Source organism: Artemia sp. Qi Xiang Cuo, chromosome 20 (assembly GCF_049724085.1).
Source record: "Artemia sp. Qi Xiang Cuo chromosome 20, ASM4972408v1, whole genome shotgun sequence".
Classification (NCBI taxonomy): domain Eukaryota; kingdom Metazoa; phylum Arthropoda; class Branchiopoda; order Anostraca; family Artemiidae; genus Artemia; species Artemia sp. Qi Xiang Cuo.
Window position 1 is genome coordinate 6,506,120 of NC_142813.1, and position 17,843 is coordinate 6,523,962.

Genomic DNA, 17,843 nt, shown 5'->3' on the forward strand with positions numbered 1-17,843 from the left:
TCTGTCTCTCTCTCTCTCTCTCTCTCTCTCTCTCTCTCTCTCTCTCTCTCTCTCTCTCTCTCTCTCTCTCTCTCTCTCTCTCTCTCTCTCTCTCTCTCTCTCTCTCTCTCTCTCTCTCTCTCTCTCTCTCTCTCTCTCTCTCTCTCTCTCTCTCTCTCTCTCTCTCTCTCTCTCTCTCTCTCTCTCTCTCTCTCTCTCTCTCTCTCTCTCTCTCTCTCTCTCTCTCTCTCTCTCTCTCTCTCTCTCTCTCTCTCTCTCTCTCTCTCTCTCTCTCTCTCTCTCTCTCTCTCTCTCGATTTGACGTGGCTTTAATGTCGATGTTCTACAAATATATTCATTACCTTTATCTGAGGAGGCATTATAACTCGTTTCGGATAAAATAAAGGATTTGCAATCAACTCGCCAAAGTACAGCTCGACAGACCTACCTTGTGCAGAGCACACCCCGCAGAGAATACATAAATCATTCCAAAATTCATAAACCTGTCCAAAATTCTCTTTTACTTATCTGTACAAAGTAAGACTCGGAGATTTATCCACAGCTGATTGCCATAGTTGCACTTCTTGGTCTTCGAGCCTTGCATTAAATTCCTTGAAGAACTTCCCATGATCTTCTGGCCCTTTTCCTTTCTCCCACGGACTTGAGAATCCGTTCTCATCTATGAGAACGGATTCTCATAGAATCCTCTCTCTCTCTCTCTCTCTCTCTCTCTCTCTCTCTCTCTCTCTCTCTCTCTCTCTCTCTCTCTCTCTCTCTCTCTCTCTCTCTCTCTCTCTCTCTCTCTCTCTCTCTCTCTCTCTCTCTCTCTCTCTCTCTCTCTCTCTCTCTCTCTCTCTCTCTCTCTCTCTCTCTCTCTCTCTCTCTCTCTCTCTCTCTCTCTCTCTCTCTCTCTCTCTCTCTCTCTCTCTCTCTCAATCACATGCCCCGCTGCCTCTCTTACTCCCTCTGCATTTCTCCTTTTACAGTATGTTGTAACGTACTATAAAAAGTAAACGTAACGTACCAACGTAAACGTAATTTAAACGTAATACCTTTTTTTCAGTAAATTCATTTGAATTTTAAAGGAGTTCTTAATTTTTAATTTAATTTTTAAACTAGAGTTCTTAAATTTTAATTTTTGAAAAAAAAAAACACGGAAAAACCATGAAACCCCGCAAGATATGTAGGAATTAATCTGAGGCTTTCTGTTTAAAATGGAGATTTAAAGATTAATGAATTCTAAACTCCCCCCCCCCCATTTTCTCTCATTTTTCTGTCATTCACCCTGTTTACAGTATGTTAATGTTTTGGTTGTTTTCCACTACCCTTTCCTTAGGAGACAAATAATGACATTTGATTTTTGCAGGAGATAACTTAGACACTGGCATGTGTGTTGCCCGAAATTGCGGTATGGTGAAACCGAACACACACGTTATCAAAGTAGAGGTCAAACCAGATCCAATCAGGAATGTAAAAAGAATCCACTATTATCAGGTAACTTCTTTTCTGTTTAAATGTTAAAATTTTGTATATCACGATTATAATATGATTAAGATTACGATATCCATATGGCGACTGTTTTTGCATCTATTTCCGTTATTTCCTTTTTAAAATCTAGTAGTCCAGTAAAATGTTCAAAAAAATTTGCTTAATAGCATATCCAAACTTGGTCGTGCAGCACTGCCCCTTTTTTCATGGAAAGAAAGGGGGGAGGGGTCTTGATTTTAAGTTTTTACATTTTTTTTTGGATTAGAAAAAAAATTCTAACATTTTTCTCTGGTCATTTCTTATTAATTCAAATCTGGGGAAATCGAAACCGAACAGACATCAGACATCGACATCATGTTCTTATAGAAAGCGTTGTCGTAGAAACTTCAAAAAGGGCGCATTCAATTTCGAATTGAGAGGGAGAGTGACCTTATTAATAGTCAAAAGCGATTGGAGGGCGAATGCCCCCCATACCTATTAATTTCCCAAACACTTCCGATCAATATTTTTGCATAGCCGTTTTGTTGAATGTAGTTGAACGGTCCAGGAATTAGATTTTTTAGTATGACAATGCAATCATCATCATGTCGATGTCGATATGACAATACATCGACATCAGAATTACAAAATTCCATCGCTTACTACCACATTTCCACCCTAAATGAGGTCATAGGGGATGAAAAATCTGAATCAATTTGTGCGGTATTTGGTAGATGGAAAGATTTTTTCCTATCAATTCAAGTCTCGGTAAACCGAAAATTACATCAGAATGTCGTTTGATTTCAGAATGAAAAATCCCATCGCTCAGTTCCCCATTTCCACCCTAGGCGAGGTCAGAAGGGGTAAAAACAGGGGCGTAGTTTGCCATGGGGCAGTGTGGCAACCGCCCCCTCCAGCCTCAAGTTTGCATCCCCCTGACCTCAGTTTGCCCCCCCTCCCCAGCTAAAAAAAAATTTCTGCGAAAAACCTTGTCAAGATTAAGATAAGCCTGCATAATTCGAGTATCTAGAGAAACAGTTCAATTTTCTGTAGCAAATCTTTACCTTTATGGTAATATATGATTCATTTTTCAGTTTTCACTGTCATTTCCACATGATTTGGGAAAATTGGCTTGAACTTTGCCCCCCCCCCCCCCCCGTATTTTGACGAAATTACACCACTGGGTAAAAGTACAATTTCAGGTATTATAATAATATAAAACATAATTAAAAAAGTATATAACTGAAAATATAGTGCCCCCATCTCCACCCAAAGCGAGGCCAGGGGGGGGGGGGGGAATAAAAACACAATCTTAATTTGTGCAGTATTGTGTGGATTCAGGATACTTTTCTGATCTACACCCTACCTAATATTCTTCTAATATATTTTCTGACGCTCAATCCTAATGAAATATACCGAAATCACATACAAATATAATACTTTAGAAACAAATTTAGGCTATGTACTTGTGCATTAGGGGAGGGGGTAAAGCATAGCGGGTATGCTTTACCCCCTTAGGTGAGGGGGTATGCTTTACCCCTTAGGTGAGGGGGTAAAGCATAGCGGGCATGCCTAACGTATTAGCTGCAATTATTCTGCATATTATATAGTAAGAATTGTTTTCTAACTTCACACCGACCAATGCTTTACCACCACCACCCGACCCCCTAACGTACAAATATATAGCCCAAATTATATATTTTCCATCTATTTTGTCACTTCTTTTTCTCTTGTCTCACGCTAAGCTGAAAGAAACTGACAAAACAAAACCGGTTCTACAGTGCGTCAATGAATGAACACCTAGAGGGGTAGGCCGTTGATCAAGTATCTGTATCTAGTATAGGCCGTATAGGCCGTGTATCTAGTATAGGCCGTATAGGCCGTGTATCTAGTATAGGCCGTGTATCTAGTATAGGCCGTAGATCAAGTATTTAAAATGGAACAAGTATCCATTTTAGATGCAATAAATTAGAGTTTTGGCGTAGATTAGTTACTTCAGATGAAACTTGGATACATTACTGTGAATTTAAATCAAATTGAATCAAAACAGTGGACTGCAACGGGGAAATTGGCTAAAAAAAAAAGGCTGAAAAGTTTTTTTGGCTGGGGAAGTGACCGCAACTGGCTTTTGGTAGTAGCCATGAAGTTATATTAAATCATAAAACCGTTATATATCTTTTTATCTATGCATTTATGGAACTATGTATATATTGTAACTATGTATCTTTACTTGACAAACTAAAGGCACAAATTTGCGGCTCAATTTGCACAAACTAAACTAAGGGCACTGTCTGTGAGAAAACGCCTTTAAACTATATGGCTATGAATTGTTTAATGGCGGAGGTTGATGATTTTATATAAAACAATCTAATCGACGTTAAAGCTCACATTAGTTATAGATTTTCAGGTAGTTTTAAGCTATATTTTGAACGGACTCGTTGCACGTCTTCCTCGGGTAAAATTTGTGATTTCAATAAACGTTAGGATAACGATCCAGATTTCTTTCTGCTGACAAAAGCGACAGCGAGAATAGAAAGCAGGACTTCTAAACTACCAAATATTCCTGAATATGCAAACCAACTTTTGTAAGCAAAAAAAAAAAAAAAAACAGTTTCACCTGGACCATGCGCTATTTTGCACCTCAGCTGAAAATCCATGGATTATGTTTGAATTGCTTGAAAACACTATAGTTAGATAGATAGATAAGATTTTATTCGTTATAAATACACATACAATAATACACTGTGCTAGTCCCCCCCCCCCCAAGGGCTTCTTGGCCTGTATATACGAATACAAACTCAGAGAACAATAGCCATTTACTTACTGAGATAAAAAAAAAAAATCAAACATCAATAAAGCATAACATAATTCATTTCTCTGCATCAAGTTGTCATAATTCATTTCTCTGCATCAAGAATTCTCAAATCACGTGATCTTCATACCCTTCTACAGACCACTGGTCACAATCAGATTATACAGAAAAATAGAAAATAAAACCAGAAACGAAAATAATTAAATGAAAAACTATTGCCAACCATTCAAAACACAAAAGCAAGCCACGAGAAAAAAATAATACACATGTGATCCCAGTCACAGAAAGAAGAACCACGAGTCACAGAGTCAAAGAAAGAAGAGTCACAAAAGTAAGCCACGAGAAAAAAATAATACAAATGTGATCACAGTCACAGAAAGAAGAGCAAAAAGGAGAAGAAAAGAAAATATAAATATATACGAATTATAATGTAAAGTTTATTCAGGAAAAATTAAGAATTTATTCAGGCAAAAGTAAGGAAATTTAATAACGTGAAAACAAAAAAAATATTACTAGTCTTTTGAAGGTGCCAAGCGAGTTGCATTCTCAAGCCGAATCTGGAAGGGTGTTCCATGTCAAATGACACGGAACAAGAGGATTAAAATCGGGTCTTATTGCTGGTGTATGGAGAATTTGGATATTTAGAGAACTACGGAGTTGATAATTTGACCGATCAGATACAAAAGAAGACGTTAATATAAGGGACCTAGGAATATTACCATGGAGCTGAAGAAAAGGGAAAGACGTACAGAAAAGAATATAAAGCTTTTAATATCAAGTAGCAGTTTAGTTGCCAAACGATCTACATCCTGGATAAGATTTATAGCTTTATCGTAAGTATTCGAAAGTGGTTTGATAAAAGAAGGGAAAGTGGACATCCATATGACTGGACAATAGGAAACATAAGAATGAATTATGCTATGAAATAGGATTCTTAGAATTGGTCCTGGAAAAATATGTTTGAGTTTTCTTAGAATACCGAGGTTTCTGCACTTCTTCATTTTACTCAAATCATTATGGTTTTTAAAAGATAAATTTTCATCTAGGTTGATGCCTAGGAAACGTACATGGCCATCCTTTGGTCTACTAATAAAGCCTTTGGATATATGAATTTCAGATAATTGAGGACAAGCCTGGGATATACGAGAAAAAAACAAAAAAACTAGTTTTAGAAACATTTAAGGCAAGAGAGTTAGCATCAAACCAAATTGAAACTCTCTCAAAGAGGTCCACTAACTTTGTACGAACCTCATCCTCTGTTCTCCCAGAAGTAACAAGGGTGGTATCATCGGCAAACGTAACAAGAGAATCCCAGGTATGCAAACTATGGTTATGGGTACTGGAGAATATTGGACGACATAGACGACAGCAATAAAGAGGATTTTTATTTCTAACTGCAAAAATTAGGTCATTTATATAAATTAAAAACAGTACCGGCCCCAAAACTGACCCTTGATGGACTCCCTGGTCAACACTTGATGGTGAGCGAAAAAGCGGATCAACAGAAATTATTCTACCAGACATGAAAGACTTGAACCAATAAAACGCACTACCACTTACGCCAAAATGATAAAGTTTAAATAAAAGAATAATCGGAGTTAAAGAATCAAAGGCTTTACGAACATCCAGAAACAAAGCAGCATGAATCAAAAGGGAATCTAGGGCCGAGTGAAGATAATTCAGTAAAACTGCACAAGTATGCTTAGTTGAATGATTTGCTCAAAAACCAAATTGAAAATCGTGAAAAGAATCTTTAGAAGTAAGAAAATTATTAAAACGAGAAAGCATCACCTTCTCAAATATTTTGCTAAACACAGACAACAAAGAAATTGGCCTATAGTTGGCTGGATCATTTCGCATCCCCCCTCCCTTATATAATATGATGACTCGAGCACGCTTGAGAGTACTCGGGAAAATACTCGGGATTCCTTTTTATTCCCTAGTTCAAAAGCTCTGCTTGGGGGACAGAGAATTTCGTCGAATGAGTAGGTAATCGCCTTTGTCAACAAGAATTTTGCAGAGAAGGATGTTCAGACGTTGTCAAAACCAGCGGTGCTGATCTCAGTTTCAAGGCCTTTCAGCCAGCTGTCCTGCGCTTTCGCACACCTTCCTACTTACCTTCTCCAGATTTCTCCAGGTACCCATTTAGAGCTGGGTTGACACTGACAGCTTACAGAGTTACGCCACCGACTCCCGTCCCAAACCAAATAACCGGCCGCCACAGGAATTGAATCCCCGAACTTCGGACAAAGGATTCAAATTCTAGCACGCCAACCACTCGAGTTTTTTTTTTTTTTTTTTTTTTTCGAGTTTTGCAATTCTCAATCAAGAATTGTAACATTTGCTGAGCAGCTGCAAGCTCAGTTTTCACATTAATAATTTATACTAAATATAATGTTATATTATATATATATAATATAATATAATATTATATAATATTATATAAATAAATATAATATATATATATATACTAAATAAATAAATAATAATCTTTAATAAAACTTGTTTTCCAAAAGTGGCTAAAGAGTAGATTTTTTTTTTCGGAGAATATATGAATATAAGTGAAAACGAGGGGCGCGAAACGGATTGTCTTTTACATAACATGGATTCTGGGCCTTTGTGTAACTTGTATTCTTAGGTTCTCAAGAAAAAAAAAATTTCCTACTTTTTATTCTATTTTGGAAATTAGTTTAAAAAAATAAAGTATTTTATATTAATTGTTTTCGACTCTTTGTCTTCTCTAAAACTATAAAATCTGTAGTTCTCTTCAAAGCAAAAATATGTCTTTTCTAAGATTCGAACTTATGTTACCACGGCCAAAGCCAACCGTTCTTACCGCTATGCTATCAAGTCCTGTATAATAATGCTTTGGTTATGCGGTACTTTTTGCTGTGCCCTATCGCCCGTTGATGTTGTTTTATTTATGCGGGGGGGGGGGGGGGGATTTAATGTTTTATTATTGCACTGTCACGGGAAGTGCATATACTGATGCAGTATATGCATCACAGGGCTCAAAAAGGGCTCACACATTTCACAAGTTTGTATGACAAAGGTATAAAAATACAAGTCGGTTAGTTGATAAAAACAAGCTTTTAAATATCACTACTTTTACGTAGTACTTAAATGTATATTTAAAAACTTTATATTTAAATTTAAATATTTATATTTATTACTTATTATTTATTATTTACTTATATATAATATTTACTATATATATATATATAATATTTGCTATTATATGTTATATAATATTTACTTATTATTTATTTATTACTTATATATTTATTAAATACTTATTAATATTTAAATATTTATATATAAATACAGTTTTTTCTATAAAAAAATTGCGGATAAAAAAAGAGTGTCTTTCAAAAGTCTAAATAGGGTCGTGATTAAGGGGAGGTTTGAAACCACTGAGCCACAAGCACAAAAGTGGAACCAACCTTAATTAAATTGGCTCTTTTTCTCGTGTGTGTGTAAATTGATTTGAGCTTTAGTCTTCTTTTCATTATTATTATTACAATTTGAATTTTAAAAAAACTGGGTTTGGTATCTTGCTACTAGATTTGCTACTTCGTAGTAGTGCATTGATGAGAGGTATCACCCAAACTTTTTTGAAGAGTTCTAACACAGAGGCCTAGTTAGGTTTTTCAACGCCCAGGGACAATACTGGTTTTGACCCTCCCCCCCCCCTGCCACCATCACTACTTCAATATAAGTACTAAAAAGAACCTCAGTTTGGTACCGCCTAAAAGGTTACGCCCGGGGACACTCGTCCTCTTTTGTCCCTCTTCCTAGCTTCACTGCAGTGCTAACAGTCATTTTTGTTTTGAGAAATCCCAGATATATTAGAAAAGTTAACTTTCGTTTTCTTCAATTTCAGAGTTTAGAAGATGGCGTTGAAGAAAGGTTCCCAACTGAGCTAAGAAGTTTGCACACCTATACAATGGCAATTGACGGCCCTAACTTTGAATTAATTAAAGAGGATTTTCCTGAAGCATTAGAAAATATTTACAGTCGTGGAACAGTATTTGCTCGAATGAAACCAAATCAAAAGCAGACCGTTGTTAAAGGATTGCAAGATCTCGGATATGTCGTTGGTAAGCCTATATTCTTTAGATTATCGTTTTACAGTACCTACAGTGCAAAACTACCGGATGACCGTTTCGCAAATGGTAAACTGTAGGAAAAGTGGTAAATGGTAAATGGTAAGCTGTAGGAAAAGTGGTAACTGGTAAATGGTAAGCTGTAGGAAAAGTGGTAACTGGTAAATGGTAAGCCGTAGGGAAAGTGGTAAATGGTAAGCTGTAGGAAAAGTGGTAAGTGGTAAATGGTAAGCTGTAGGGAAAGTGGTAACTGGTAAATGGTAAGCTGTAGGAAAAGCGGTAACTGGTAAATGGTAAGCTGTAGGAAAAGTGGTAAGTGGTAAATGGTAAGCTGTAGGAAAAGTGGTAACTGATAAATGGTAAGCTGTAGGAAAAGTGGTAACTGGTAAATGGTAAGCTGTAGGAAAAGTGGTAACTGATAAATGGTAAGCTGTAGGAAAAGTGGTAACTGGTAAATGGTAAGCTGTAGGAAAAGTATGGTCTAATCCCGCTTTCTAGGGCTATAATGAGAGAAAGGATGAGATGGCTAGGATAAGTTCTTCGGATGAAGGATGACAGGTTGTCCTTTTCGTCCAACCGGGCCAAACGGAAAGTGGGTAGTCCCCGAATGGGCTGGGAATGTCGTAGAGAAGATTTAAGAGAAATAAGACCTTCTTGGGATGGTGTGAAGAGGGGGACTTTGAACGGATTGGGATTGAGGGGAGTGTGCGTAACTGTCTTGGCTTCAGGCGGCTTGGTTATGCATTGAGTTGCTAGTAGTAGTAGTATTACATTACTATTACAGACAATTCCAGTTACAGCATCTGTACGGTCGTGGATCAATATTTGCTTGAATGAAGCAAAATCAAATGCAAACCATTATTAAACGGTTGCAAGTTCTTGGATGTGTCATTGGTAAGGCTGTATGTTTCAGATGATAGGTATTACAAAATATGCGGTAATGCAGTTTTCTGTAGTAGATCTAAAAGAGAGGAACATGGGTGAAAAATAGGCTAACAGTCTAAGACACCAAACCGCTTAGGAAGATAAAGTTTTCCTTTAACTTCCTTTTAGTAATTTTAATTTTATTATCGTAAACTGAGAACGGTCAAGTGGAGGTCTTGGCCGAAATATTTGCATTTTAGTTCACATTTTTCACTGGTTTGTATAATCCTCGGTTTTCTCTTTTTTACTATTTTTTCGTTTTAACATACATATGTCCCATATTAGTATATGCATGTCTCGTCTGGGGGCCTCACATCCATAATATTGAATATCTAAGTGATGATGTGGAAGGAGTCCAAAAAAGAGCAGTTAAAATAATCCTTGGAGAAAAATTTATAGATTAATTGTAGAGCAAATGTAGAAAAATTTGTAGAGCACAAGTCTACTCTTGAGTCTTTAAAGATTGAAACTCTTAGAGATCGCAGGTTTCAGTTGATAATGAGTTTCGGGCAGTTTCTCCTTGCTAGCCCCTAGCACCAACTTTTCTAGCCCCTGCTGCCAACTCATTAGTTAATACCAGAAAGAGAACAAATTAGTGCCAGTGCTTTGCAGAACTAATCGATTTAATAATTCATTTGTGCCTATAACAAAATGCCTTAGGACTAGGTTTATAATTGACAGCGACATTTAGTTTGTGATTTTTAACTACAAAGCTGTCTTTAAATAAATGATTTCTAATGATAGCCTTAAGCCTTTTTCGTGAGATTTTTTCCTTCTTTCACTTTTTTCCTCCTTTTTTACTAAACTTTTTTTTCTCAAAAATATTTCTTTCCCTTTTTTTCTTTCAGTGTTTATCAATGGGTAAAGAGGCTATAGTTAGATTAAGTTAAACGCGACATATAAAGAAAAGACAAAAACTACACAAAAAAACTAATAAATGAAACTCACATCTTAATAACCTCCAAAACACCGCAATTACTGTAAATAGCTTGAATAAGCACGCAGAAATGAGAAAAGATTGTCTCTGTTACACCAGATTGTCTCTTGTATAATTTCAGTTTTGCGATGATGTCTAGCAAAAATAAAATACTATATTTATTTGGAAGAATTTACATAAACCCCAGGTTATCAACCATGATTAAAATTACAAGGTTAAGATTATTCGAACTATATAGGCAATATAAGGGCATCTATGGTTACAAGTCAAAGAAACTTATGTATTATACATTGAATGAATTTTTTCATTTGCTAACCTAGCTGCAATCCTTTGACTCTTTCCAGCTTTGATTTCACCCCGACTTTCGCTCACAAGGCTGACACTTGTCTGGGGACTTATGTAGCACATTACTGTTTGAAATTTTGACCTGCCCCCTAATTGAGTTATTATAAATTGGATTTAATAAATCCAGTATTTTTGAAGGTACGTGTATGATATGCGCCCTACCTAATATTCTTAATCTAGTTAGAACCTAAGTGAAACTTCCATGGTGAATTTTCCATAATGTTGTTAATAAATTATTATGTTTTCACCATATTTTTTTTATATTTCATCAAGATTGAGCGTTAGAGAAACAGACTCGCTATACTTTACCCCCCCCCCCCCTAATGTGTAAATATCTACCCCAAATTTGTTTCTAAAGTATTATATTTTTATCATACTTAGCTATGTTTCATTAGGATTTAGTATTATAGAAACAGACTCGCTATACTTTACCCCCCCCCCCCCCTAATTTGCAAATATATATCCCAAATTTGTTTCCAAAGTATTATATTTTTATCATACTTAGTTATATTTCATTAGGATTTAGCATTAGAGAAACAGACTCGCTATACTTTACCCCCCCCCCTCCCTAATTTGCAAATATATATCCCAAATTTGTTTCCAAAGTATTATATTTTTATCATACTTAGTTATATTTCATTAGGATTTAGCATTAGAGAAACAGACTCGCTATACTTTACCCCCCCCCCCCCGCCCCCTAATCTGCAAATATATATCCCAAATTTGTTTCCAAAGTATTATATTTTTATCATACTTAGTTATATTTCATTAGGATTTAGCATTACAGAAACAGACTCGCTATACTTTACCCCCCCCCCCCTAATGTGTAAATATATAGCCGGAATTTATTTATAAAGTGTTATATTTTATACTACTTAGCTATATTTCATTAGGATTTAGCATTACAGAAACAGACTCGCTATACTTTACCCCCCCCCCTAATGTGTAAATATATAGCCGGAATTTATTTATAAAGTGTTATATTTTATACTACTTAGCTATATTTCATTAGGATTTAGCATTACAGAAACAAACTCACTATATTTTACCCCCCCCCTAATCTGCAAATATAGAGCCCAAATTTGTTTCTAAAGTATTATATTTTATACTACTTAGCTATATTTCATTAGAATTTAGCGTTAGAGAAACAGACTCGCTATACTTTACCCCCCCCTCCCCTAATTTGCAAATATATATCCCAAATTCGTTTCCAAAGCATTATATTTTTATCATACTTAGTTATATTTCATTAGGTTTTAGCGTTAGAGAAACAGACTCGCTATGCTTTACCCCCCCCCCCCTCTAATGTGCAAATATATATATTTTTATCATACTTAGATATATTTCATTAGGATTGAGCGTCAGAGAAACAGGTTCCACTTAGATGAAGAATATAAGGTAGGGTGTATATCATACAATTACCTTTTTGAGGTTATTACGATTGAATTTTATTTACTTGTTTTTTCTTTTCTTTTTTTTTTTTTGTCTTTTTCTTTATATGTTCCGTTTAATTTAACTTTAACATTTTTTTTTCCCTGTTGGTAAAGGTTCCTGGACGTGGAGTCGAAATATTCGGATTTTATTATTTTTATTTAGTGTTTTGCTTTTTGAGGTTAATTTTGTTATTATTTAGTCTTTAGGAATTTTATCAGTATAATTATTATTCTTTATCTAATAGGACGTTCTTTTATTATTCTTCTTTTATTATTTATTATTCTTCTTTTATTATTATCATTATTCTTTTATTGAAAAGGACGTTCGTAGAGGTCTCGACCAAAATATTATCCTTCTTCTTTTATCCTTTTCATCCTTCAGCATATTTATCCTTCTTTTTATCATTGGCTGGAAGTATCCTCGTCTTTTCTTCTTCATAATTTGCTAAATTTTTTATTTATCATCTGGGCTTAAGATTAGCGTTTACTTGTATGTCTGGCTAAACTTCCATGCTTAAGGAAGTGCATGGCCAGATATACCCAGGGTTGCCAACCGGTGCAAAAAGAAATAACTAGAATTTAGTGTTTTTTCGGTTGATTTAGTGATTGACTTCAATAGTGTAGTGATTTATGTGCTGATTTAGTGATTTTGTTTTTTGGCAATATAAAAAATCACTAAAGATAGTGATAAATCACTAAGAGTGGCAACCCTGGATATACCTGTCTCGGCATTCAGGTCTTACTGGGCTTGCATGTGAACGTCGCCTTAAGGATTAATATGACAAAATTACATCACAGACACCAACCAATGAAACTAAAGCAAGTTTTTTTTACCACGAAACTACATGAAAGTTTTAAACATATCCTACCACGATAATGCAGAACGTGACGCATCTACAATCAGTGGAAAAGTCGTAGAAATTACTCTTGGGGTCCCTGCAGCCCCCACGCCCGTTGTCCCAATAAGTTCTAACAATTTAGGAAACTTCCAGCATTTTTCGGCGATCTACCCCGGGTAGATAAAAAGAAAGAAATAGCTAGTTCCTACGACCTCCCCTCTTGTCTCCTTGTTAATGCCCAGTCTCTAAGCAATAAAGTGACGGAACTTTCGACAAGACTAAATGATAATAGAATTGATATTTGCTGTATAACAGAGACGTGGTCTGCCAATGACTTTAACGCCCAGATAAGTAACTATAATTTTCTCGTCAAGAGTAGGCGAAACAAGGAAGGTGCTGTCGTCACACATGGAGGAGGAGTAGGTATGTACATTCGAAAGGATATACCGCATCAGATATATGAAGGCTCTCAGACTACCAACTACGAGCTGTTGTGGGTAATACTGAGACTAAAAGTTCTTCCCTGTAAGTTTTCCTCGATCGTAGTTGGAGAACTCAATTTTCCGACACGGTCGAGTTACAGGCGGGAGCTCATACCCCATCTACAAGCATGTTTGGATGAGATTAAATTGAGATACCCAAACAGTTCTGTGGTTCTTATGGGTCGCTTCAACGACCTACTACCCAGCTGGATCGAACGATCACTAAACTTGAAGCAAGTTGTTCGTGAAAAGACAACTCAAAAGTCTGTCATTGATCTCATCTTCACAGATATTTCCGATTTTTATAGTGATCCAGTGATGTTGCCGAGTCTTGGTAAAAGTACCCACTTCTGTGTATACTGGTGTCTCAGGGAGGAAAAGAGAATAGGAACCAAGCGAATTTTTTAAGCCGGCCTCAAGCTGAGTCTGGAAAAGAGCTATTCGCTAAATGGGCTATTTCGAAAAACTGGAAAAGTTTGTACGAAAACTGAAGTGTCAACGACATGTATAGAATAGTTTCCACTGAAATACGGATAGCTTATGATGTGTATTTTCCAGAGAAGACAGTCACAGTAAACTCAGCTGACAAGCCCTGGGTTAATTCGCGCCTGAAAAGGCTGATACGCAAACGCAACAGGCTCCATAAAAAGGGGAAGATTGGTGAAGCTTCCAAGCTGAGAAATCAACTGGTCTATGAATGTAGATTGGCTGAGAAGTAATACGGTTCAAAAAAAGAAAGAGGTCATGACCACAAACCCAGCCGGTTACTATAAAGGAATACGGCTTCTCACTGGCTCCTCTGTAAGGCAAAGTGTAAGCGTATAAGACGAATCTGGGAATAAACTCGACGCAAACGCTATTAATAAGTATTTTGCTAGTATTTGCAGAAGCAATCCACCAATTTCCAGTGTTCCCTCCTTGGCTGTTCCATCTGAAATACCTGTGATTTTCCCTCACGAAGTTGCAAAGGTTCTTGACAGACTTGACCCCAATAAGGCAACTTACCCTGGAGACATTCCAGCAAACCTGTACAAAGAAAACGCAGCCATTCTAGATGAACCTCTGACTGCCTTTTTAAACTAATGTATTTTGAGTGGTACCTTTCCGGATGATTTGAAAACAGCAGTTGTAACGCCAATGCCTAAAGTTTCGAATCCAAAAGGGGTGAGTGATCTACGACCTATATCTTTGACCCCTATTGTATCTAAAGTTTTCGAACATTTTCTAAAGAAACGGTTACTAGAAGATTTCTGTGATAAAATAGATCCCTGTCAGTATGGATATATCAAAGAATCTAGCACAGTACATTATCCCATCAAAATTGTGGAAGAAGCCCTGGAGCATCTAGAAAATTAAGATGCATTTGTAGAAATATTGCAAGCAGACTTAGAAAAGGCTTTCGACAAATCAAGCCATCCGGATATTCTTGAGTCGATGACAGAGTTTAGACCTTTTTTAATTCGGATAGTTTATAGTTTTTTACTCGGACGGCAACAGTGTGTTATGCTGATGGGGTACAATCGGATTTTCTTGAGGTTTTCTGTGGAATACTCCAAGGTACCAAAACGGGGCCTGTTTTATTTTTAATACTGTGTAACAAAATTGCGACTTGGCATGAAAACAGAACGAAGTTTGCAGATGATTTGTCATTGCTGATACTTAATAAGCTAGGACCCATGATTAGTACGGATGGCATAATTCGCCGTTTGGAGGGTGACTGTGAAGAAAAACGGCTTTCAATTAATAGGAAAAAGTCAGCACTTATGAGGGTCTCGTTTTTGTTTTTTTTTAAGTTCCTAGTCAAAGTGATATAAATGTGCCAATTGTAAATAATATGACAATTTTAGGTGTGACTTTTAACTCAGAAATGTCATGGACGGATCATGTAAATAATTGTACTAAGGAGGCGAATATAACGTTGCGTGATCTAGTCACAATTCGGCGATTCGGTTTTAGTCGTTTTTCACTGTTGAATTTTTATAAAAATACATTCGGAGTATTTTAGAGTATGCTTGTCCTGTGTGGCATCTGGGGCTAAGTAAAGAGCAAAGAAATGACATTGAGAACGTGCAGGAACGAGCTACCCGTGTGATGTTGGGTCCGGAATTCACGAATTATGATGATAGCCTTAAAGTCCTAGGCCGAGAGGGACTTGATGCCAGGCGATACCAGCTTACAATGGCCTTTGGACAGAAGCTTTTGGAGCCCAGCAGGCATCGAGATTTGCTCCCTGAACCGGCAAGAACAGGTTGTAATACAAGGCACCAGAATAAACTCAAGCCTTGTAAGCCCGTGGCTACCAACCGATACAGATTGTCTTGTCGACAGTATTTTGTGTCTCATTTTAATAAATAAGTGACAAGGAAGAGTGATTATTTAAATTATATTGTGTCTCATTCAATTCTTTTTGTTTGACATAATAAATTCGTATCGTATCGTAAATTATTCGAATCATAGGGGCCAGGGGCAGATTCAGCATTTTTTAGAGGAGGGGGGCAAAACAGGTTGATCCGATAAACTTGCGTTAGGAGCAAGTTCAATTAATGCAAACTTGCGTTAATTAAATAAATTACACTACTACAGACTACATTAGGGGGGGGGGGGGGGGTGCGCGCCCCCTCGTCTCCTGGATCCGCCACTGATGGGGACCGTAAATCCCGTTTATAATTATACCTTTTTTTTTTCTCTTAAATTCTGTATGTGATCAAACTTGGGCAAAACTAGCTCAAATGATCAGCTGGTTTACTTTAAGTACCACTTTGACCAAGGCCGTATCCAGGATTTTTTTTTAGGGGGTGGGGGGGATTACACAAAAAAGCTAAAAAAAAACGCGCAAAATATTTGTCACCAATGCCCAGTTTAATCTTAGAATGTAGTTGTGTCCTTTTAACGGTGTATTCAAGGACACGGTGGCTTATGTAAATTTTTCTGTATTCAGGTATGTGTGGCGATGGAGCCAACGATTGTGGTGCTCTTAAGGCAGCTCACGTTGGCCTATCATTAACAGACACAGAGTCATCCGTCGCAGCACCATTTACAGCTAGCAACTCCTCCCTCAAATCTGTGCCTAGTTTAATTCGAGAATGTAGATGTGCCCTTGTAACGTCATTTGGTGTATTCAAGTACATGGCGGCTTATAGTCTGATCCAGTTTGCTTCTGTCATGATATTATATCAGATTGGGACCAATTTGACAGACTTCCAGTTCCTCTATATCGACCTGTTTTTGATTACTTTTACTTCTGCTGTGTTTGGTCGGACAGGTCCCTATCAAGGTTGGTATTATTTAGTTATTAATTGGTTTATTTATTTAGTCAATTTAATAATTAATTTAATATTTAGTTTTATTAATTTAACAAGTCCCCCAAAATTGATGAACACATAAAATACATAATGAAAGTAAAAAAAAAACGATACAATAAACAGAACAAATTAATTATATATGATACACTTAAAAATATAACTGAATAAAAGTACGTTAAACAAAACCAAAATAATTAATATCTTCAACATTTTTTAAATTCTGGAAAATATGGAAAAGATCATACATAGAGAGAATATTCTCAAACTTACGGTAAAAGTAAACTTACGGTTCTTAGCTAATTCCAATGTCCCTTTAATTCTAAATCTGAAAAGTAATTCAGTGCCACTAAAATAAGTTGGAACATCGAGTAAAAATTTACAATATTTAAATCAACAAACGTGAATTGACAAAAAATTGCAAATTTTTAAATTTTGAAAAAGAAGGGAAGAACGCAGGACATGCGGGAAGGCAGCTGCCTTAGAGCCTAATATATCATGATGATATCCCTCATAGGCGTAGTTTTTGTCTAAATTTCCTTCTATTTTTTTTCTTGAATATTTAAAATTATCTTTTTTCTAACTTTGTAAATCACTCAACTTCTCTGTTTAAACATTTTGCTTTTTTACTATTCAGTCCAAAGAGTATAGGTAACTTATAAGAATGGGAACTTGACCCACAAAAAAATTACTATCAACGCCATCTAGCTGTTGGCGATATGACATTTTTTTGGGTGTTAGAGTTTTGTTAATTAATATCATTGGTAAAATTAAGGTAGTAATGAGTGTATGATCGTAGTTCCTGATTGAAAAACGATTACAAAGCTTGAAAAAATTTGAAGTGTCGCCAGGCGCTAGATGATGCTGATAGCTTTTCTTGGTGACACTAGTGCCAGTTTCTACTCTTATTAATCAACCACACTCACTGGACTGACTCTGAACTCCATATGCCCATGCGGAATTTGGCGAAAATTTGATTGATGAACTTTCTAAAAAAGAAAAACGAAGGAAATTACTACCAAAATTTCCAAATGAAAATTTATTCTACTCTGCTGTTTAAACAGTTTGATGTTTTAATGCTAAATCAAATAATTGATTCTAGACATGGACGTAAAAAAGTCAGGACTGATTTTGCACGTCCACACAAACTTTCTCTAAAAAATCATCTTTAAAATGATTATTGGGAGGGGATTAACTAATATCCAGGGTAAGAATTTATT

At 36.3% G+C, this 17,843-nt stretch overlaps 1 protein-coding gene across 1 annotated transcript in view; it reads left to right on the plus strand.

The window, feature by feature from the left end:
• Window positions 1-17,843, plus strand: part of LOC148939815 (polyamine-transporting ATPase 13A3-like) — a 150,635-nt gene that overhangs the window by 128,702 nt on the left and 4,090 nt on the right. Inside the window, exons 16-18 of the mRNA XM_089106456.1 lie at window positions 1,346-1,473; window positions 8,142-8,358; window positions 16,263-16,598. Of these exons, the coding sequence (XP_088962582.1) occupies window positions 1,346-1,473; window positions 8,142-8,358; window positions 16,263-16,598 (681 nt within the window). The remainder of the gene's footprint in view (window positions 1-1,345; window positions 1,474-8,141; window positions 8,359-16,262; window positions 16,599-17,843) is intronic.